This window comes from Mobula birostris, chromosome X (assembly GCF_030028105.1).
Source record: "Mobula birostris isolate sMobBir1 chromosome X, sMobBir1.hap1, whole genome shotgun sequence".
Lineage (NCBI taxonomy): Eukaryota > Metazoa > Chordata > Chondrichthyes > Myliobatiformes > Myliobatidae > Mobula > Mobula birostris.
In genome coordinates this window covers 39,540,453-39,565,193 of record NC_092402.1, presented here as the reverse complement: position 1 = coordinate 39,565,193, position 24,741 = coordinate 39,540,453, and the positions used below count along the sequence as shown (strand labels likewise).

General features: G+C 39.5%; 1 protein-coding gene across 10 annotated transcripts in view; it reads right to left on the bottom strand.

Annotated features, from left to right (window-relative positions):
• Window positions 1-24,741, bottom strand: part of LOC140191727 (breast cancer type 1 susceptibility protein homolog) — a 200,395-nt gene that overhangs the window by 156,624 nt on the left and 19,030 nt on the right. For all 10 annotated transcript variants that reach the window (XM_072249421.1, XM_072249418.1, XM_072249419.1 and 7 more), the window contains 6 exons: window positions 23,448-23,525; window positions 21,810-21,898; window positions 20,451-20,590; window positions 18,323-18,416; window positions 11,076-14,627; window positions 7,078-7,163 (listed from right to left, as the gene is read on the bottom strand). In XM_072249421.1, the coding sequence (XP_072105522.1) occupies window positions 7,078-7,163; window positions 11,076-14,627; window positions 18,323-18,416; window positions 20,451-20,590; window positions 21,810-21,898; window positions 23,448-23,525 (4,039 nt within the window). The remainder of the gene's footprint in view (window positions 1-7,077; window positions 7,164-11,075; window positions 14,628-18,322; window positions 18,417-20,450; window positions 20,591-21,809; window positions 21,899-23,447; window positions 23,526-24,741) is intronic.

Sequence of the window (24,741 nt, the reverse complement as noted above, 5' to 3'; positions counted from 1 at the left end):
GAGGGATATTTGCAGGATGGTTTGAGTCCTTACAAAGAACTGTGTGATAGAAAAATGCACGAGGCTCAGCAGTCAAGCAAGCCTTCCACATCAGCCACAGCAGATGACAAACCTCCACCTCGAGGCGAGCAGTCATAGGAGAAGATGAGCTGCCTGCTCTAATGGAAACAGATGATGAGATGACACCCCACTGTCCCACCACCCCAACGCTCAGGCCATGAACAGATACCGATTCACGGAGAAAGCAACGGTAGCTGGGAGGCACACAGCACATCTTTAAGAAAAAAGTGGAAACAAACATGCTAATTAATTAGGTGCCGCCGACACGTAATTAATTAGCATGTTTGTTTTGGCTTTTTTCTTAAAGATATGCTGTGTGCCTCCCGGCTACCGCTGCACACAGCACATCTTTAAGAAAAAAGCCGAAACAAACATGCTAATTAATTAGCATGTTTGTTTCGCGGCAATGTATGGCTCGGTGGCCTGGAAGGTGGGGGCCACTGCACCACCCAACCTGCGATGACTCAGTCTAACACACCAGCATCCGTGTGCTCAGCGCTGTCTTCCCGATTCCAGTAAGTGATACTACACTGTACATACATTATTTCTACTTTATATAGGCTGTGTATTTTTACGTGTTATTTGGTATGATTTGGCAGCTTCATAGCTTAAAGGTTACTGGAGAGCGCTTGCGCCGTATTTTTGCCAACAGCGCTTGCGTGAGATTTTCTGCTGACGGCGCTTGCGTGAGATTTTCGCTACGGAAATCGTTCAGTAATGATTGTGGAAAAGTATTTCTACTTTATATAGGCTGTGTACTTATCATATCATTCCTGCTTTTACTATATGTTACTGTGTGTACTATATGTTTTATGTGTTATTTGGCAGGTTATTTTTGGGTCTGCGAACGCTCACAAATTTTCCCCATATAAATAAATGGTAATTGCTTCTTCGCTTTACGACATTTCGGCTTACGAACCGTTTCATAGGAACGCTCTACCTTCGGATGGCGGGGGAAACCTGTACTAAGGCCACCTGTGCACCTGACTTATTAACTAGCAAAATAACAGAATTTTGTTAAAACATTTAAATCTATTTGTTAATCATTCAAAAGACTGAAGAAATATACTCAGATACATGAGAGAATGAAGATGCTAGAGAATTGGATCACACAAAATACTGGATAAACTCAGTGGATCAGGTAGGAGCTACAGAAGAATTATGCTCAAATTCTGATCAAGTTGTCCCGTTTGGTGGCGCAATAATATCAATGCCGGACTCCAGAGCGAAGGTTCCCAAATTCAAATCCAAGTCGGGTTGAGCGTCGAGTTGAGCATCGAGCCAGCAACTCGGCCTCGTAAAAACAAGAATAGCTTGCTACGGAAACACCGTCAAAAAGACAGTGCCCCGATAACTCCACTGCCGAGTTAAGGCCCATTCTTCTTCTTCTTCTTCTGATCAAATTGGGCAGTTGGGGACTGGAGGCATGGGTTTGGGATGGGTGCAGCCCATGGAGGTTTGTGCAAAAAAATAGTGGGTGTGGTGCAGGTTGTCAAGGGAAACATTTGAGACGGATGCAATGATCACACTTAAAATACATCAGGAGAGAGAGATGAGCTAAATGAGACGAGTGTATGTGTGTTTTGGTCAACATGGACAAGCTGGGCTGAAAGGCCTCTTTCCATAGCGTATTATCTGTGCTATCAATCAAATGCAAAACACACAACATGCTGTAACTCAGCAGATCAGGCAGCATCCATTGAAATGAACAAACAGTCAAGAACCTTCACTTGGACTGCAAAGGAAGGGGAAAGACGCCAGAAAACGTTGTTGGGGGGGGGGGGGGGAGAGAGAGAGAGAGAAAACAAGGAGGATGATAGCTGGAAGGTGATAAGTGAAGCCAGACAGGTGGGAAAGGCAAGGGCTGTTGAGGAAGGAATCTAATAGAAGAGAATGGATCATAGGAGAAAGGGAAGGGATACCAGGCAATAGGCAGGTGAGAAGAGGCAAGAAGCCAGAGTGGGGAATAGAAGAAGAGAGGGATTTTTTTTTCAACAAGGGGAAGTTGATGTTCATGCCATCAGGCCAGGGACTGACATGATGGAACGGGAATTGGAATTAAAATGTTCGGCCACTTTTCCACTTTTGACAGATTGAGTGGAGGTGCGTGACAAAGTGGTACCCAAATTTACGATGGGTGTCACCAATGTAGAGGAGGTTGCATTGGGAGCACCGGACACAATGGATGACCCCGGCAGGTTCATGGGTGAACTGTTGCCTCACCTGGAAGGACTGTTTGGAGCTCTGAATGGAGATTAGGGAGGTGGTGAATGGGCAGGTGTAGCACTTCGGCCACTTGCAGGGATAAATACCAGGAGGGAGATTAGTTGGGAGGGACAAATAGACAAGGGAATCAGAGGGTGTGATCCCTACAGAAAGTAGTGTGTATCAATCAAATACCCACCTCCCCCCCCACCCATCTGTCCTGAATTAACCACTATAACATAAGGTTTGATTGGACAGCAAAGCAGACACAGTAGAAGCATTGCCACCCAGGCCCAGAGCAAAAAAAAAAGCAGCTAGTTGTTAGCAGGAGTATTTGATTGGACAGTGGCACAGACGCATCAGAAGCACTCCTACATAGTTCCAGAGAGGGTTTTGAAAAATCCAGTCTCCATAAAGAGAAGTACTGTCTAGTGGAGTGGTTGTCAGAGTGGTAAAGCTTTGGCTCAACAGGCTTACGTGAGAACAGGGGAGGTGAGGTAAGTAGGCAAGTTTATTTCTTCATTTTTAACTCTTGAAAGAATAGAGGGTATATCTGCAGGGCCAGTGTTCTGTTCTGGGTGTCAGATGTGGGACTTCCAGCCTCTCTGATGGCCAAATCTGCACCAGGTGCATTGAGATGCAGCTCCTTAGAGACCATGTTAGGGAACTGGAGCTGTAGCTCGATGACCTTTGGCTTCTTAGGGAAAGTGAGGTGGTGAGAGACCCAAGTTACAGGGAGGTAGTCACCCCAAGGCTACAGGAGACAGATAAATAGGTGACTGCCAGGAGAGGGAGGGGAGAACGTCATATAGTGGAGAGCACCCCTGTGGGGCCACCTCCCCCCCCCCAACTTAAGTATTGTTGGGGGAATGACCTACCTGGGGGAAACAACAGCGACCATGCCTCTGCCATGCCATGTCTGGCCCTGTGGCTCAGAAGGGTAGGGAACGGAAGAGCGGAAGAGGGTGGTAGCAGTAATAGGGGACTCTATAGTTAGGGGGACAGATAGGCGACTCTGTGGATGTGAAAAAGAAACATATATGGTAGTTTGCCTCCCAGATGCCAGGGTTTTCACTGTTATCGAACACATCCACAATATCCTGAAATGGGAGGGCAATCAGCCAGAATTCGTGGTACATATTGATACCAATGACATGGGTAGAAAAAAGGAGGTTGTCATTGGAGAGAGTACAGAGGAGGTTCACGAGGAAGATTCTGGGTTAACATATGAGAAGTGCTTGGCAGCTTTGGACCTATACTCACTGGAATTTAGAAGAATGCCAGGGGGTGGGGGAAAAGAATTCCTCATTGAAACTTACCAAATGTTGAAAGGACTCGATAGAGTGGATGTGGAGAGGATGCTTCCTATGGTGGGGGTGCCCAGAACTAAAGGGCACAGCCTCAAAATTGATAGGCGACCCTTTAGAACAGAGGTAAAGAGGAATTTTTTTTAGCTAGAGTAGTGAATCTGTGGAATGCTCTATCACTGACAGCTGTGGAGGCCATGAACATGGGTATATTTAAAGCAAAAATTGATTAAGTTTCCTGATTGGTCAGGGCGTCAAAGGTTATAGCGAGAAGACAGATTTATGGGGTTGAGTGGGATCCAGGATCAGCCATGATGGAATGGCGAGCAGCCTCGATAGGTTGAATGGCCTAATTCTGCTTCTACGTCTTATGGTCTTAAGGTGCAGAAGTTTTGCCCAATGTACCAGGTAACGGAAGGAGTGATTCAGGATGTAATTTGTTACATGTGAGGGACCACAGGAAAAATGGCTGGAGTCGCTTAGCACTTTTAATGCAAGGGTGTATTAGGTGGATCAAAAGTCAAAATTACAAAAATCAGTGAAAATAAAAGTGCACATTTACAAAAATATATCTACCAGAAAACACAACAACAACTCTGTAGAAGCCAGTACGAACTCCTGGCAGCTCCTATTTCTCTCCCATACTGAGGGCAATGAACCTCGTTTATTGAGACACCAGGACATACCATCTTTAAATTACCCACAAAGTTAATTTAAGAGCACACACTGATTAGAATATATTGCACCCCACAATACAGTTACAATCATTACAAAATAAACAAATATCTACCTTAAACATAATATACATTTACATATCCCCATTACTAAAGAAATGGAATATTCTGCTGTGTATGGTGGGAAAGGCACCATAAAGCTAACCCAAGCGCATCAGTTTGGTTTAGGACCCATTATGAGAATATATGAGAAGACATTGAAATATGTACACTCAGCGCAACAAAGGAAGAATGACATGGCATAGATACAGGTCAGATTTTGAACAACTGTATGCAGAGATCATTACTATCTCTAGCGAGGTAGCCTGCTGGCATTGAGTTATGAATGTTCATGAGTAACAGCTACTAGAGTTAGAAACATAGAAAATAGATGCAGCAGTAGGCCATTTGGCCCTTTGAGCCTGCACCGCCATTCAGTACGATCATGGCTGATCATCCAACTCAGAACCCTGTACCTGCCTTCTCTCCATACCCCCTGATCCCTTTAGCCACAAGGACCATATCTAACTCCCTCTTAAATATAGCCAATGAACTGACCTCAACTGTTTCCTGTGGCAGAGAATTCCACAGATTCACCACTTTCTGTGTGAAGAAGTTTTTCCTCATCTCGGTCCTAAAAGGCTTTCCCTTTATCCTCAAACTGTGACCCCTCGTTCTGGACTTCCTCAACATCGGAAACAATCTTCCTGCATCTAGCCTGTCCAATCCCTTTAGGATTTTATACGTTTCAATAAGATCCCCCCTCAATCTTCTAAATTCCAGAGAGTATAAGCCTAGTCGATCCAGTCTTTCATCATATGAAAGTCCTGCCATCCCAGGAATCAATCTGGTGAACCTTCTTTGTACTCCCTCTATGGCAAGAATGTCTTTCCTCAGATTAGGGGACCAAAACTGCACACAATACTCCAGGTGTGGTCTCACCAAGGCCTTGTACAACTGCAGTAGTACCTCCCTGCTCCTGTACTCGAATCTTCTTGCTATGAATGCCAGCATACCATTCGCCTTTTTCACCGCCTGCTGTACCTGCATGCCCACTTTCAATGACTGGTGTATCATGACACCCAGGTCTTGTTGCACCTCCCCTTTTCCTAATTGGCCACCATTCAGATAATAATCTGTTTTCCTGTTCTTGCCACCAAAGTGGATAACCTCACATTTATCGACATTAAATTGCATCTGCCATGAATTTGCCCACTCACCTAACCTATCCAAGTCACCCTGCATCCTTTTAGCATCCTCCTCGCTGCCGCCCAGCTTCGTGTCATCCGCAGACTTGGAGATGCTGCATTTAATTCCCTCGTCTAAGTCATTAATATATATTGTAAACAACTAGGGTCCCAGCACAGAGCCTTGCGGTACCCCACTAGTCACTGCCTGCCATTCTGAAAAGATCTCCTTTATTCCCACTCTTTGCTTCCTGTCTGCCAACCAATTCTCTATCCACATCAATACCATACCCCCAATACCGTGTGCTTTAAGTTTGCACACTAATTAAGTTACCAGATACAGCCTATGTGGAAACTAATGGACTGAATCTCACTAAATTTTCCCCTGTCTGGATACATATGAAGTCCTGGACTCAAGTTGTGTGCTTCCAGACCCATGATATTCAGACAGAGGAGAGCCCAGCATTTATTCTGGAGACAAGCAAAGTTTCTCAGATGCTGCAGCATTTGAAGCCCTTTTGATTTCAATGTGGGAATCCATGTCTGCAGATAAAGGATATATTAAAATATTGGAAAGTTTCTTTGCTCTAATTAAATTATTTGATGTAATTCATTTCTTCCATTCCATACTTTAAATTTAAGCTTCAAGTGCCTGTTTTAATCATTGATACGCTTCACTGCAAAATGATATGCATCACTTGCAAAAACCTTGGAGGATTTGTGACTGGATCCAACAGACTGAAGGGCAAGTGACATACATGGGAAGATGCAGAGGGCACAAGCGTGGATGACAATTCTGGGCAATGGTCCTGGGTCAGCACAATCTTACCCAATACCTTCTGGTCAGCATGGATAGAAAGATAAAATTCATTTGAAAATGGTTCTAAAATACAATATAATTCTGATAATGAAGCATGCTCAGGACTTTGGTGATGCCAGACCCGCAATGATTTCAGACTGTTGGATGTTATTCATGTTAATATACTAACAATTTTATTTCAATTATATAAGCATTATAATAAAGATTTAATACAGTATTAAAACAAATTTCCAAATGAACCTCTAAATTTTAAAAGGGAATGCAGGAACCTGGGCTTTGGGAAACATCAACTGGTAAACCACTTACTGAACCACTGAATTTCTAAAGGTCAGATAGTGAATTATTTGCTAGTGAATGTAACTTATTTAAAATGTTGCTTTATAGAACACGTTGTTAGGCAGAAATAGATAGGGAGAAAAAAAGCAACTAGATCAACGAACTAACTTTATTCCAGAGGTTCCTTCCCAGCCAAACACCTTTCAGGCTTAGGTACTTAAAAAGATAAAAGAAAAATGTCACCAGAACCTTTATGCAATGCAGTCTTTCTCTACAACATTTGGAGAACGTCAATTTTTTTTTGGTAAATATCATTTGTCTAACAGAAGTATTGTTGAATTCTGTAGTTGTAAGTAAACAAATGTAAATTAAGCAAAATGCAAAGTTGAAAGGACAAAATGTAAAAATTCAACTATTAAGAAAACGTTTTGCAATAAATTGGTAATATTTGCTGAAATTATGTAAAAATGAAATTTTAACAGATCACAAGATAAAAATTAACATCTTACCTGTGTGGTGAGAAATTCACACTCTGGAGAGAAGGGATCACCTGTATGGCTGGCATCACTGCCATAATCAGACACGTTTTCAGCTTCTGCAGTCAAACAGAGTTGGATTATCGATCATTTCAAGTTCAAGTTTCATTATCATTCAACCATACATTCATATAGCCAAAAGCAGTCATAATCTGAATGCTGACTTCAGGATAGACAATGTAACACTGAAGCAAAACACTGGAAATACTCAGTAAGGCACTTTCGCTCCAGAATTAATGTTTCACTTGTAAATCCATGAATAGTAATCAATGTACATGCAGCTGAAATATGTGGTTGAAGTTCATAAAATATATCCCCCACCCCGCATCTTCATAAACAAAAGGGTTGAAGTTAATGCCATATCCAAGGTGAGCAAGTGGAGATACTTGATGGGAGAAACAAGTGGAAGCACTGAGCATTTGAGCATATTTGAAAATGGATTAAAAACACATCCCGACTACTAAAAGTAGCATGGGATAAAATTGCAGATGCTTTGACTGCAATTTTCAATGCTGCCCGGAGGTTGATGTGGTCCAGAGGATTGGAAGACTGCTGATGTTGGATTATTGCTTAAAAAGTAAAGCATATATCAATTACAGGCCAACAGTCATCAGCAAATTAGAACACAGAAGAGTAGAGCACAGGAACAGGCCATTTGGTCCACAATGCACTGAACTAATTACAATAGTAATGAAAAGCCCAACTAAATATTCCCTTGACTACACATTGTCCATATCCTGCACAGTCATGTGCCTATATGAAAGCCTCCTGAATGCCTCCATCACCACTCCAAGTGCCCGCACTGACATTTATTAGACATTTCAACCATGGGAAAAAGATACTGGCTGTCTACACCTCTCAATCTTATAAACCTTCATCAGATCTCCCCTCAGCTTCCACCAGTCCAGAGAAAAGAATGCAGGTTTTTCCGGAGTCTCCTTTTAGCACATGCCCTTCAATGAGCAGCATTCTGGTAAATCTCTTCCACACTCTCTCTAAAGCAACTTTCTTATAATAGTGGCCAGAACTGAATGCAATACTCCAGAAGCAGCAGAACTAGAGTTTTATAAAGCTGCAACACAACTTCCCAACTCTTGAGACTCAGTGCTTTAACTAATAAAGGCAACTGTGCCATATGCCTTCATTATCACCCAATCAACCTCAGTAGCCACTTTCAGGACCCCAAGATCTCTGCACCTCACTGTTCAGGGTCTTGCCATTAACAGCATACTGTCTCTTTATATCTGATCTCCCAAAAGTACACTTCACATTTGACTGAGTTAAACTCCCATCTGCCACTTCTCTGCCCATATCCTGCCATATCTGTTGCCCGTATTCTACTTTGTGCACACCACAAGTCTTCACATTGTCTGCAAACTTACTAAGCCACCCATTTATATATTCATCAAGACATTTATCTAGGTAATAAAGAACAGAAGTCCCAGAATGAATTTCTCAGATCGCCACTAGTCAAAGACCTCCAACCAGAAGTCCCATCAACTGCTATCTTGTCTTCTGTGAATAAGCCAATTCTGACTCAAACAGCTAGTTCACTGTAGATCCTATCCACCTTAATCTCCTGGATGAGCCTCTCATGAGGGACCTTGTAGACAACATCCATACTCAACCTTCAATCACCTTTGTCACCACCTTGAAAAACTCAAATTGGTAAGATTGGCTTGCCAAGCACAAAGCCATGCTGATTGTCCTTGTTTAGAGGTGTCAAAAACAGTGAGTCATAGATTTTAAATAAATAGTAGAAGGATCAGAAGATTATTCACTTGAGGTTAACAGGGGTGGCAGAAGACATCACACTGAAGAAGTATTTGGATGTGAAGAGCCATGACTCAATGGGTTACAAACCTATTTCAAAAGATGGGATTTGGCTAATTCACTTTTGATGACAGAATAGTCTATTGCGTTGTAAATTTGTTCAAGTCATGATGACCTTCCACTAAAAAATTAGTATTAGAGCCTTCTGATAGGAGCTCATCAACATTGAATATTAACTCATATTTTTCTCTCTCCACAAATGTTTCTTAATACGTTTGAATATCTACATTTGATCTTAATTTCAGATTTCCAACATCTGAATTTTTTTAAAAAAAATGATGAATCTGAATCTTTAGATGTAGTAAATTAATACAACCTACACAATCCCAAGTAGCTATCAGTATTATTGCTCAACTAAATCTTTAATGTTCTAAAAGGTGAGTTTCATAGAGTATTCTCCCTAAAGAGAAATTTTTAAATTTTGTTTAATTTTTAATAACTTGACTGGACATAATTTAAGTGTGAGCAGTGATAAGCAGCATTTTGGCTATTTCATGACTTTAATTCTTCCCTCTTCCTATAATGATATAGGAATATCATTATTTTAATCAATGGTCAATATTTCCCTTATCTGAATGATTCCAGTACCCCCAACCTTAACTTTAGATTTCTACATTCAGGGTTTATCTTTTAATTCCCTTTTCACCTTCATCATTGATTACACAGGATTTCTTGCACCTCCAGAAGAAACACATCTTTTAACTGTTATAAGATGCTCTGTTCCATGGAAGTCTTCAATAAATACAACCCACTGACGACTAAATCTCACAAAAGGAAAAAAATCATAGATATTGGTTTAGTTGTTTTTGTTTCCTTCCCTTGCTGTCCTTTCACTATCTGATGGAAATCCCCGAACACTAAACCACATACATTTTTAATATTGGTAGCAATTACCTACAAAGTGAGAAACTAAATCAGCAATGCATCATGAATAAGATCAGGTGCAATATGCAGCGTGCTGATATCCCTAACAGTTGCCAAAGGAGATTGTTTATATAAGTACATTAGTTACCATATTATACAGTATATTAAAGACAAATGCTGCATACAACAGCTGGCATGACCAGTTTATTTTAAACACCAAGATGACAAAGTTTTAAGATCGGACATCTATATTCCTTTGACAATCAGTTTCCCCATCTGGTCTTCAGAATTCCCTGCATGGAAATCTGTCAGAACATGGCTGCATTTACCCTGACAGATTTTTGGCTGGTAGCCTAAATGGAGCTTGTTTGTTACTTTAAGGCTGCCAACAAGGATCCAGTGATCTCTGATGTGGCTTTTTTCTTTTCCCAATCAGCTGATGTCAGGTAACAGTTTGAGGGAATCTCCATTGTCTAACCCCAAAGAATGCTGACCATGAATCAGCATGAAATGAAAAATACTAGTTTTCAAGTCTTTATCTTCATACATTTCACAAAGAACAAAGATTGGGATGCATGGAAAAATAAGACAAAATTTTAAATACTAGAAATAAGCACTACCAGTAAAGATCAATTAACAGTTTATAAAATAATTTAAAATAATTGAGGGAACAAAGGCATAATTTTATATGAAGGCTGTTACAGACCAAAAAGCTTGTTGAGCAGTATAGGTGATTTACTAAATCTTTAATACTCAGTTATGTCTCACCTAACAAAGTGTAACATTTCCAGGTTTTTTAAAAAAAATACACACAATATAATGATGGTGTAGTGGTTAAACTACTGGAGTAGTACTTCAGAAACCTGGACCAGCAATCTAGAGGTTAGGTTCTAATCCAATTATGGTGGCTGTAGAAGTTTAATTAATTTAATAATCTGACATTTGAAAGAGTCATCATTAATGATGAATCAAAACACCCAGGATAAAAATGCAATTGGTTCACCAATCCTTCAGTGGAGAAAATCAACCATCCTTCTCCTCCAGACTCAGTGGTTGACTCTCAAATATTTTAGTAATTCTCTCATCTTAATGGCAATTAGGGATGGGCAAAATAAAAATGCCACACATTATGCTGAAGAGCGGATCATGTAAAGTTTTTGTCACACTTTCTCCATTGTTAGTTCTGAGCTATATCTCTTTTCATCATGTAACCCGGAAAATTAACCAGTTCAAATGCTACTTTTGAACCAAATTTAACTTCCAAAATACCATACCTAAAAGTTGTGGCTGCAGATGTGAAGCAGATGTGCCTTTCCAAGTTTCTTCATTTTTTTTCTCCAAAATTTCAGGTGCAGACAAATTTAAAGCTCTTTTGCGCTTGTGAGGTGCTTTGCGGCATATCTTTGGTTGTTGCCTAGGACTACGGGATGAACCATCAGAAAAAGAAGAAAACAAATCCAGGGATCCTTCAGATATTTGGCTCAGGGAAACGAGTTCATTTTGTTGACAACTGTTACCTTTGCTCTCATCCAAGTTATTTGCTTCAGTGAAAACTGCCTTAGTAATTTCTGTATTATGATTTGGCAATGAAGAGTTTTTAACCTGGGAGCCAGTTAAAGACTGACAAATTATCTTTAAGGAATTTTGTGACACTGACTGAGGATTTGAACACAATTTTTTGAATCCAAACATCTGAAAACAAGGCAAGTCTTCATCACTTTTTTCAGATTCTGAAGTTGACAATTTCATCGGTCGCTTCCTCCAGCCTCTAGTCTGATGCCCAGAATATCTTTGCAAACTACTGTTCAGTTCTACTGCCATTTCTTCATCTGGTTTTAGATGTGCACTATCTTCTCTCATTTCACATTCATTCAGCATTTTATTCAGCTCATTGACTGCACTTTCTGCAATATTTTTATGGAAACATGCCTCGGCAGAGTCAAACAGCTTTTCAGGAGTTGCAGAGATTTGAAAATTCTCACCAATTTTCTTTCCCGTAGCAATGCTTTCATCAGGGAAGACAAACAGAGAATGGTGACTTGTTCCATCAGCCAATTTAACCAATTCACTTTCTACATTCTTAGGAACTTTTTGAGGTAATTCATTATTTTCACAACCCCCTCTCTTTCTTAGCAATTTATCCCAATCACTCCTTTGGTAAATATGTTTTGCAATGTCTTCAAGCTGGTCTCCAGCTGGAATCAATTCCATTTCCAACTGGGCATTGGATTCAAGTTCTGAATCCAAAACAGTCTGCTGAACATTTTGATCAATAATTCTATCTTTATCTGGATTTGTAGCTTTAAGACAAGAATTGTTGTATGTGTTGCTATTTAAGTGCTCAGCAGTTTGGCTCGATCTATCAGAATCAAATTCTCCTTTCTCTGTAGAGGCCCAAGTACGACTTTTTGATCCTTTTTGGCCGAACAACCTGTAATTCCTTTTCCCTTTTGTCCGACTTGACAAAGACACCATCTGCTGGCCATGATCTGACAGTACAGCAGAAAAAGATGAAGATGCCGTTCGAGGAACAATTCCAACAGAAACTCTATCTGATTCGTTCATTTGCTGCATGTCATTATCCAGCTCTGGGGAAGAGTGCTTAGCTTTGACTTTATTGGCATCTAAAGCTTCTTTGAACACAGAAGCAGTTTTACCTAAATTGACTGTTCCAGCTTTTTGCTTTGCAATAAAGTTTATGTCTTCCTTTCCACTTACTGCAGCTCCTTTATCCTCCTTAGATTTATAAAGGGGCTTACTCTGCAGAACTGCTCGGCAACCACCTTCATTAGACTGTTGACCTGAGGCTGAAATAAGAATGAATGATTTCCGTTTTGCTAGCTTAAATGATTTTAGAAGCTGCTCAGTGTCCACTTCACTATCTCCAGTAGTCTCCTTCAATCCTTTCTGCTTTGTAGATACTTCACCACTGCTTTCTTCCCTGCTCATAGCTTCTACTCTTGAATGACTCCCAGACAAAAATATGGTATCATTTGAGCTTAGTTGTCCAACTTTTGTACAAATAGAATGGATATTTTGACCATCATGTTCTCTCACAGGAACATGTTGTTGTTGTGGGAGCAATAGCATACTGGCCTCTGAGACTGAATCCTGCGAGTGTGTGCCAGAAGAAACTGTGATACATGAATGACCAGGAGACAGGGAATGTCTGGCCAGTAGTGCAGCATTACCACTTTCTGCTGCTTTATCACGCATTAATTGTTTCTCATCTCCTGATAACACACCAAGTTTTTCTACCACACCATTTCCACAAAAAGCTGTAAGCTTTTTATTTGAACATTTAGCATTTGATAACTGCTTATTACAGTCTTGGGCTATAATATCCTGCATAGTTAAACTTCCAGTTTCTACACATTCCATGTCTGTATTTGTGTTTTTTAAACTCTGCTTTGAAGGTGCAACAACTACTCCAGTACTGATTTGTGAATGCACCTTAGCCAATTCAGATTTCTTGTCTGTGTTTTTGCCTTTCATGATTAACTTTTCATCCAGAAGCTTCAGCCTACTGCTTCTGCTGGTTGTCCTTATTTCTAGTTCCGTTTTCATAGGTTCTACACTACTGGGGAAAGTACCAATCTTATTTTCATTTATATCTGTTGAGCTGCTTCTGAGAGTTACTATTCCAAGGTGGTTAACAAACTCCAAAGCTTTAAATCTTTTTTTCGTCTGTTTTGCTGGAGACATTTTTCTTTTTTTGGCTAAAACTTTGTTCACATTTGTCTTGCTTTCAGTATTAGACTTGCTTACTTTCAAATCAAGACGTTGAAAATTTTGCATAGAACCTTCCATCAAATGCCCAGTTTCCACTATCTTAGTACAAACAGCAGCAGCAATGGGCTTGTTCTTTCCTTTACTATTAGGTGGTCCCTCCATCATTTCTTCATTTGTCTTAGTTTCAATGTTCTGACGTACAACAACCTGTTTCCGATCAATTTGGGTGTTTGCATTCCTAACATCATTAAATGGCATCTTTATAAAGTCTTCAGGATACAGTCTATTGCTTCTTGTTTTTCTTTTTTGAGTTTTACCACAACTAATCTCAAAGTCAGGCTCTCTGTGGGATAGTACCTTATCACTTTTGCTTTCAGATCTGAAAATCCAATTTACAGGAGCACTTTTTCTTTTGTTTCTCTTATAAGTTTTCCCAAATACTTTGGTTTTACCATCAGTTACCAATGCTTTTGTTACACTTCTGTCATCTTTCAATGGGGATGCAAGAGGCTCATATTCAACCTTTTCAGTATCATTTGAACTAGAAGCTTCTTCACAAGATGCAAAAGAACCCGATTCAGAGTTCTGGTCGATTGCATTAGATTCAACACCAAGCCTTGCAACCTCACCAACACTGATTTTGGATAACCAGTCACTGACTTTTCTGATAACTCTCTGGCTTTTTCTTCTAGAGATTTTGAGAGCTGGATAATTATTAAATTCATCCCCATCTTTCTCAAACTCAGTTTTATTGCTGACTACCCAATTAGAATCTTTCTGATTAACATCCTCCTGGCTATACAATAGTTCCAAGTCTTTTTTCATAATATTGTTCTCCAAAGGCAATGGAACCAAATTGTCAGTAAAAAGCTCTTTGCCATCAGGGCAGCTTTCTGTATTCAACATTTTTTCAGCATGCAGTATGAGTTTTTTATCGACTTTCTCAACTGGAGACCCAAGCATCTCTCTGGGTGCATCTGGGCTACAGAAGCTACTTTCAGATTTGCTCCCAGCCACTTGTTTTAGTCCTGCCTCGGATTCAGTTGCACAGGAATAATCGTCAGCATCAGGCTTTGCAGAATCTTCTGAATCATCTACAAATTAAAGGCATTTTCAAACACAATCAGTAAGGATGCGATTCGATTGGTATTTGGTTTTTAATCTCTTAGTTGCATGTGTATATATATCCTTAAAATCAAATTCAAAACCTCAAAGGTTATTTTACCTTTCCACTATTTTCAAATTTTTTTTTTTTAATTTGGTAATCTGCCAGTTCTTATCTTGATGATCATCTTAACTTGACTACAGACAGGAACAAGTCAAAGAATAAACATGAGAAATTCTGTAGATGGGGATAATCCAAAGCAATGCTGGAGGAAGTCAGCAGGTCAGGCAGCATCTATCTAAATAAAAAAATGATACACTTGTATGACCAAATCTGTTCTTGTTCCCCTCATAGAATTGTGCTCTGATTTGTATGGCTTCTCATTCTTCTTGCCAAAATACAGCATTTCATTTTTCTCAGCAATATTCATCTTATCTAGACACTGCCTGGCCTGCTGAGTGTTTCCAGTATTTCAGTTTTTAGCTCATTTTCACTATTTGCAGTTTTTCTTTTAATTTTCATCCTTTGCAGATTATCTTCTTGAAGTCTTACTAATCTGTTTCACAATCTGTTGCACCTTCCAAGTTCTATATCAACTGCAAATATGGACAATGTACCTTGTAAACTTGAGTTCAAGTCATTAAAATATAATTGTGCGCTTGTCCTATTACCATTTGCTGGGGATCTCCATGAAGCACTTGACCCCTTTCAGCACTGCACTTCCTTGACTTCACATCTACCTTGTTATAATCTTGCACTTTTTGTTTACCACACTGCTCTTTCCCTGTAGCTTTTAACCTTTATTCTGCATTGTTATTGTGTAATGATTTGATCTGTATGATCAGTATGCATCACAAGCTTTTCACTGTATCTTTGTACACGTAACAATACTAAACCAATTTTCTGACTTTTTCTGACTCCATGGGCTTCAATCTTGATGACAATCCTGCTGAGGCACCTTATGAAATGTCTTTTGGAAGACACTATAACTTGCCTTTCACAAACACATGGTTTCTTCAATCAGTCCAAACTCGTCCAAGTCGATGCCAATTTTGTTGTTAACCATGTTTTGTGGGCATAGTTAAACTTTCTGATCCATGTTATCAAGTTTATCTCTACACTTTTTTTTTGCAATTTTCTGGTGCTCCCTCTAAATCTAATGACATTTCAACAAGATTATCCCTGGCTCTGTGCACTTTTCACCACAACTTCCCTGAACAACCTTGGAAGCATTTCACCTGGACAAGAGAAACTGGCCACCTGGTGTCATTTGATTAATTCTTAGCCAATCCAGTAACATATCAACATCTCTTAAGTCTTGTTTAGCACTCTTTTTGCCAATCTCAAATTTTTCTAAAAGACCTGTTCTTCAATGTACCTCCCATTAGCTGGTGACTTACCAGATAGTCCAAGAAGAGTAACTGTACCACTATTGTTTCTTCATTCTGAACAGATAAATTTTGTCCCATTTTGGTGCAAGACATTTTTACTTTTTAGCACTGAAATATTCTTAAACAATATTACCATTGTGCTTTTTAAAAAAACTTACCTTCCCTGAATAACTTGCATCTAAGAATATTTAGAACCCTTTCCCCAACCACCAACTTACCCTCTACTAGAAAAATGCAGTCTTTCGATACATCATCATGATTAGTAAATTTGAAATGACAGCAATATTGGTAGTGTGGTGGACAATCAAAAATGTCATCCAGTATTACAACAAAATTTAGATTAACTGGGAAAGTGGGTCAAAGAACAGCAGATGAAATTTAACTTGGACAAATGTGAAATGATACATTTTGGGAGTTAAACAAGGGCAGGACAGCCACAGTGAAGGGCAGGGTCCTGCGGAGTGCTGTAATACAGAGAGCATCTGTAATACTTCAGATGCATTTTGAATTATATTTTATTACTTTACGTGGTAATATTTTGTTTTATATGCTGTGATACATGAACTGTGGGTGCACTGTGGTCTGGAGGAGTGTTGTTTCGTTTGGTCGTATATATAATTGCAAAGAGTTTGTGAACCCTTTGTAATTACACGGTTTTCTGCATTAATCATAAAGTGGTCTGATCTTCATCTAAGTAACAATAGTACACAAACACAATCTGCCTAAACTAATAACACAAACAATCGTATATTCCACATCTTTACTGAACACATTGCTTAATTATTCACAATCCAGGCTGGAAAAAGTATACACTCTCTTGTATTTACTAACTGGTAGAACCTTCTTTAGCAGCAATGACCTCCACCAAACATTTCCTGTAGCTACTGATCAAATATGCAAAGTGGTAAGGAGGAATTTTAGACCATTCCTCCATACAAAACCGTTTCAGTTCATCAATACTCCTGGGATACCTTTCATGAACAGCCCTCTTTAGGTCATGCCACAGTATCTCAATTGGGTTAAGGTCTGGAATCTGACATTGCCATTATAAAACATGAATTTTCTTCTTTTTAAACCATTCTATTGTTGTTATACTTGTATTTCGGATCATTGTCTTGTTGCATCATCCAACTTCTATTAAGCTTCAGGTGATGGACCACTACCCTGACATTGTCCTGTAAAATGTCTTGATCCGATTTTGAATGCATTGTTCCCTCAACGATTGCAAGCTGTTCAGCCCAAGACAGCAAAGCAGCCCCAAACCATGATGCTCCTTCCACCATGATTCACAGTAAGGTGGTGGTTTTGGTGCAGTGCCCCTTTTCCTCCAAACATAGCAGTGTGCATTTCTGCCAAAAAATTCAACTCTTGTCACATCTGTCCAAAGAACATTGTCCCAGAAGTGTTGTAGAACATCCAGGTGTTTTTTTGCAAACTTGAGACGTGCAACAATGTTATTTTTGGAGAGTAGTGGTTCCTTGTTCCTCTGTGGTGTCCTTCCATGAATACCATTCTTGTTCAGTGTTTTTTTTATATAGTGGACACATGAACAGACTTTAGCAAGTTCAAGATTCCTACAGGTCTTTTGCTGTTTCCCTCGAGTTCTTTTTCACCTCCTTCAGCATTCATTGATTGAACACCTGACTCCAAATAGCTTTTGTAGAGAGCATTATGACAAAGTTTCACATATATTTTTGAACTGAGACTGATTGTTTAAATGGTGTACTCAGTATTAACAAGAAAAAGCACAATTGTTTGTGTGTTATTAATTAGTTTAGGCAGATTGTGCATCTATTATTATGACTTAAGACGAAGATCAGATCACATTTTATCAGTAATTAATGCAGAAAACCAGGTAATTGCAAAAGGTTCACAAATGTTTTTGCAACTGTTGTACAGTTAGATGACGAACTTAAACAACGGACCAAATGACAAGCAGTGAAGCTCTCCAGACCACCAATTGTTCTTTAATGAATACAAAAACACCAATTGCACAAGCTGCCCATTCATTTGTAAACTGATTTAAAGTATAAAGTATAAATATTTTTTTTTAAAGTAAAAGATTAGGTTCATGATCCAAGTTATTGAGGGAGCAATGGAGCACTCTATCAAAGTAAGGACATACAAGCAGCAATAGCTCACTGACCAAATAGTAGCACTGCCAGTAGATCTGAGGCAGGGAAAATCTATTTCGAAGGCCATTTTGTTGCCTGGTTAAGTTGAAAGAGATGGGAGTTGAATAACAGTGAAATAAACAATAATAAAGATCATGCTGAAAACTTGAAATTCTTACCAATCTCAACATAAGCAGGAGCATCCATTTTCAGCCTTTTACTTCTTGTGAAAACCCTTCTTACAAATTCAGTTAAAGAGTCGGTTTCAACATTCTGTATAAAAGCAGTTATTTCAGTATTTATGTAACAGTTAAAAAGTTAAGATAAGTGATGCAGCAATTCACTGCTAAACAACAATAATTATAATGCTGACCTTGCAATGATTACCTCACAAAGATCAGTATTCATGGTAAATAACATATAAAGTCCAGTGGCTGGCATCTGATGCTACACTTGCTTGCACAAATAAACAAAAATCTCCTAACTCCAAAAGGCTTAGGCATGCAGAATTCATGATAGATATCGCAAAGCTGTGGTTTCAATTCAGTCTTAAAAGGACTTCATTAATAAATAGAAATAACTGCTGAAATGCAAATCAGCAGAGATAGCTTTGTGACTTAACAGCATTTTAAAATATAATTTTGAATCTTTGAAATAAATTTGAGAGATAGTGATTTTAATTAACAAGTACTAGAGATGTTAAAAATTTCTGCACCAAGTCTTTTACAAAAGTACATCCTAAAACTGCAAACACAAGGAAATCTTCAGATGCTGGAAATTCAAGCCACACACATCAAAGTTGCTGGTGAACGCAGCAGGCCAGGCAGCATCTCTAGGAAGAGGTACAGTCGACATTTCAGGCCGAGCCCCTTCGTCAGGACTAACTGAAAGAAGAGCTAGTAAGAGATTTGAAAGTGGGAGGGGGAGATCCGAAATGATAGAAGACAGGAGGGGGGAGGGATAGAGCCAAGAGCTGGACAGGTGATTGGCAAAAGGGATATGAGAGGATCATAGGACAACCTCTACCAGCTAAAGTGGTAGCAGACAGGAGACATAAGGGAATGCCACCTTCTACAAATTACAGTACTGGCATGTGAAAATATATAATCATTCATTGTTCACTGGGTTTAAGTGAATTACTTTCACCACACTGACTGCAAAGACACATCAGCAATAAGAGATGGGCAATAAATGCCAGCCTTGTCAACCTCAGTGGGAAGGTAAAAGGAAAAGGTACCATCCCCATCAAGATCAAAAAATGGTATACTTGCAGTGCATTTACAAAGGTATTTCACATGAGAATTTAAGGCCACCATTTCACGGTGATAAAATTTATGGTGGGTGAGACATCTTTCACAGGGACTTCAAAATCTGTCATCTCAATTTATACTGATGATAATTTGATCCAGAGGCAGGTGCAGACACTTCCTCCACTCAAATCTACTCTTTCCTTCTGTTAGGCAAGTTTCTCTCTCTGGCCTTAACATTATAATGGCCAAGGAGACGGACGCTCTGTCTGCCAGAGAAAGCAGGATCTCCCAGTGGCCACACATTTTAATTCCACATCCCATTCCCATTATATGTCTATCCACGGCCTCCTCTATTGTAAGGATGAAGCCACACTCAGGTTGGAGGAACAACACCTTATTCCATCTGGGTAGCCTCCAACCTGATGGCATGAACATTGACTTCTCTAACTTCCGCTAATGCCCCACCACCCCCTCGTACCCCATCCATTATTTATTTATATACACACATTCTTTCTCTCCCTCTCCCCTTCTGACTATACCCCTTGCCCATCCTCTGGGTTTTTTTCCCCCTCCCCCTTTTCCTTCTCCCTGGGCCTCCTGTCCCATGATCCTCTCATATCTCTTTTGCCAATCACCTGTCCAGGTCTTGGCTCCATCCCTCCCCCTCCTGTCTTCTCCTATTATTTTGGATCTCCCCCTCCCCCTCCCATTTTCAAATCTCTTACTAGCTCTTCCTTCAGTTAGTCCTGACGAAGGGTCTCGAAACGTCGACTGTACCTCTTCCTAGAGATGCTGCCTGGCCTGCTGCGTTCACCAGCAACTTTGATGTGTGTTGCTTGAATTTCCAGCATCTGCAGAATTCCTTGTGAGACCATTGATGTTTTTTTCTTACATTTCACATCTTTGTCAAAACACATTCTGAGCAATGCTGAATAATGTTGTCTGAAAGGAGAAAATTGAAACCAAATCCAATTCATAGCAGTTACTCTAAGAAGCACTGCTCTAACAATTTCTGGATCAGTAACACTGCAAATATAAAAGCAGATAATTGTATTACCAAAGTATGATATTCAGAGACTCCAGTAGCTACAATTTTCTGTGGGGTATTATTGATTTGAACACAGTCGTCATCAATCCATAACTGTCTGTAAGCGCTGATCTCAGCTGAGGCCGTTTTCTGTACATCGTCAATGGAGACTAGTTAAAAAGTACAAATACTTCAGTTACGACTGCAAGTCTAAGGCCATATTTATTCAACAAATTTAAAACAAGACGTTTTTTGAAAACTTTATCTACAAACGTACACAATGACAGCTTTGGTTCAGTTGGAAGCATTTTCTTGCAGGGTTAAAAGGTTTTACATAGGAGTCCCTCCCCAGAGTCTGCAGTAGAGGGAATCTGCATTACTGAAGATGTTATCTTTCAGATAAAACATTCAACTGTTCCCTTAGTTGAATACATGGATCACATAGTACTATTTATTGGGAGATGCAAGGGGAGGGGTTCAGGGATATCTCACTAAGAACACATTTTCTGGTCCTGGTCACATTGCCATTTCATATGAGCAAAAACTGGCATTACATTTCGAAATAATTAATTTGCCCTTGAAACACTGGACAACCCAAGGCAATGAAAAACATGAGAGAAATATATTTTTCTTCTTGTCCGCTTCCCTCACCCCCCAAAAATATTTAGAGTACTTTAATTCTTATTAAACAGATACCACAGAATTTATGGTGCTCAATATAAGAAAGTTTGCTGCAATTCAAATACTAAATTAAATTCAGTGATTAGAATTATGGTTTCAGAATTTCATTTTTCAACTTGATGGCAGGCACCCAACTGAAATGCAGCTTATCAATGCAAAAGGCATCTAGTCCTCAATATCACAAACCTTTTTTACATTTCCCTGGTTGAATTTGGCATGTTATTCAGTCACAGCAATAAAAAAATGTCATTATTCTACTTTTCTCAAATTGACTGGAAGAAAAATCCACGACTTAAAAATAAAGAGAATTGTATAGAAAAGCATCAATTCCAGCAATATACTGCGATAATTTCTAATTCAGAGCATGAAATTATTCATAATTGTTAAATATTCAGTAATGGAGTGATATTATAATGTCAACACTAGAGCAGTTGGCACTTTCCATTAAGCACCTTCTCTCCCAATCTTTCTGGACATTAACCCATTAATTAGAACACATCAAGTACATCCACAGTAATGCAGCACCTCTTGTATTTTTGCTTCAAGAGAAACTATGAATTTTTAAGCTTTGTTCTAAGCTATGTACATTTTCCTGCCCACTTGTCAATAATTTATAATTAACATATGTAAGTTCTGAATACACACAACCACCAAAATAAATTATGCAGTACAAGATTAGCATATTGAGTAATACAATTAGGTACTTACATTCATAACCTGTGTCCAATTCAAATGCATGAATTGTCTTCACAATTCCTTGGGCAAGTTGTTTAAATTGGGTGCTTTCCTGGAGACTCCTAAAATGAATTGTAACATTTAATAAATACGCTTAGGTCGATCATGAGCAGCATCTAGTATAATGAAAGTGAATTTAGCCTAAGTATTAAGCATAAATAATATAGAACCTTTACATTAACCACAGTGAAACCCTACAGCAAGGGAAATAAAAAGCAAATATTTAAGAACATTTGCCAACACTTTACCATCTTTATTAAAAACTATTGGTCAAACAAAATGCACAAACATTGGACAGCTAGAATTTGTTTCAACCCCATTCCTCAAGTGAATGGGAAATGAGTGCTCTAAATTCATTTAAATTAAATTATTGGTGCAATACACATGGCATATTACATACTGACTTCACTATGAGTCAAATCAAGTCGGCCAATGAACTTTCGCTTTTCCATGATGAAATTAAAATGATTTAAAATGACCATTGTTCCTTGAATTAATTCACTCTGTTATATTTGACAAAATTGGCTATTTTAAAGTGAATGATACAGAACAGGCCATAGCAATTAGGAATAACTGCACAACCAAAGGATACCTAGTTGGAGTGAAATTTAATGAAGCAATCCAAAGTATTCAATGCATAGATCTAATAATCTAAAGTTCAGAAAAACACACAAATAGCAGAAAGATGAACTTAAAATAGAAAGTACTGGAAAAACTCAGGTTATGCTACTTCTGCAGAAAGTGAGTTAATGTTCCATTCCTGATGAAGGAGACTGGATCCAAGAAACGCAAAGAAATCTGCAGATGCTGGAATTCCAAGCAACACACTTAAAAGTTGCTGGTGAATGCAGCAGGCCAGGCAGTATGTCTAGGAAGAGGTACAATTGACGTTTCGGGCTGAGACCCTTTGTCAGGACTAACTGAAAAAAGAGATAGAGATTTGAAAGTGGGAGGGGGAGGGGGAGATCGAAAATGATAGGAGAAGACAGGAGGGGGAAGGATGAAGTCAAGAGCTGGAAAGTTGATTGGCAAAAGGGATATAAGAGGATCATGGGATGGGAGGACTAGGGAGAAAGAAAGGGGGAGGGGGGAATCCAAGAGGATGGGCAAGGAGTATAGTGAGTGGGACAGAGGGAGAAAAAGAGGAAAAAAAATATATAAAAAATGATAAATAAATAACGGATGGGGTACGAAGGGGAGGTGGGGCATTAACGGAAGTTAGAGAAGTCAATGTTCATGCCATCACGTTGGAGGCTACCCAGACGGAATAAAAAGTGCTGTTTCCTCCAACCTGAGTGTGGCTTCATCTTTACAGTAGAGGAGGCCATGGATAGACATATCAGAATGGGAATGGGACGTGGAATTAAAATGGGTGGCCACTGGGAGATCCTGCTTTCTCTGGCGGAGGTCCTGATGAAGGGTCTTGGCCCAAAACATCGACTGTACCTCTTCCTAGAGATGCTGCCTGGCCTGCTGCATTCACCAGCAACTTTTATGTGTGTTGCAGGTATTTTTCACTGACCTTTTGCAGAATGCTGTTTTTTTGTGGCTTAGGTTTGTCAACCCGAAAATGTTTTGATACTTTTTTAAAAAACGTTAGCTCTGCCCTACCTCTTAGTGAGTTTGTTCTTGCACAATGGGCACTGAATGTTGCTTTTCTTCTTGCCAAAAAGCTTCAATATACAAGACCTGAGTAAAAGAAATTTTGAAAAGTCATCTTGAGAAAAGGAAACACATCAATATAAATTGAGTTTTTCTAATGACTATTAGGAGTAATTTTTGGGTTTAGGTCATTAACACTTAGTAAATGGCTTCAGCCATCAGTCTTCTGTTCCTTGACAATGGATTTCCTAAAAACTGTGAATACCAGCCCAGACCTGCTGGCATCTGTCAGATGAATGTAATCAGGTAAACAACAGGAATTCTGCAGATGCTGGAAATTCAAGCAACACACATCAAAGTTGCTGGTGAACGCAGCAGGCCAGGCAGCATCTCCAGGAAGAGGTACAGTCGACGTGTCGGGCCGAGACCCTTCATCAGGACTAACTGAAAGAAGAGCTAGTAAGAGATTTGAAAGTGGGAGGGGGAGGGGAGATCCAAAATGATAGGAGAAGATACCTGTCCAGCTCTTGGCTCCATCCCTCCCCCTCCTATCTTCTCCTATCATTTTGGATCTCTCCCTCCCACTTTCAAATCTCTTACTAACTCTTCCTTCAGTTAGTCCTGACGAAGGGTCTCGGCCCAATACATCGACTGTATCTCTTCCTAGAGATGCTGCCTGGCCTGCTACGTTTACCAGCAAATTGGAATGTAATCAGGTGTTAAGTTTTGCATGTAGTTTCGAAGACAACATTATCTATACTTCGTTATATGGATTGTCCTTCATGTAGAACACATAAATGTATTGTGGATTCGGTTTGGAACAATGGATTCCTGAATACCAGTCCAGATGCTGCTGGCGCCAGTGTGATGAGCGTAGTCAGGAGATGTGAATGTAGCCTCAAAAGAAAGCCTTGTCTATACTTTGTAAATATGGAATTGTCCTTTGTGTGTGTAACAAATAAATAGAGCCCCACGTTGGGCAGCAGACCTTTCTACTGAAAGGGTCTCCGTATGCCTGCTGTACCCTTTTTTTGTCAAATAAAGCAGCTGCTCTATATCTACCAGTAACTGTCTCTCCAGTGATTTCATTCACACAACAATGACGCAACATTATTACCCCATTCGTACCTTGCCAATGATAAATTTGTGAAAGAATGCAGCCACACACTTCTATTTTTAAAATCACTTTCAATTCTCAGCCAGTGTTGAAAACTTGCATTAAGAGTGGATAAAGTTGGGATGTGCAATTTCACCCATCCTTTTTGTGTTAGCCATGGAGGTTATTGCGAGGGCCGTAGAATCA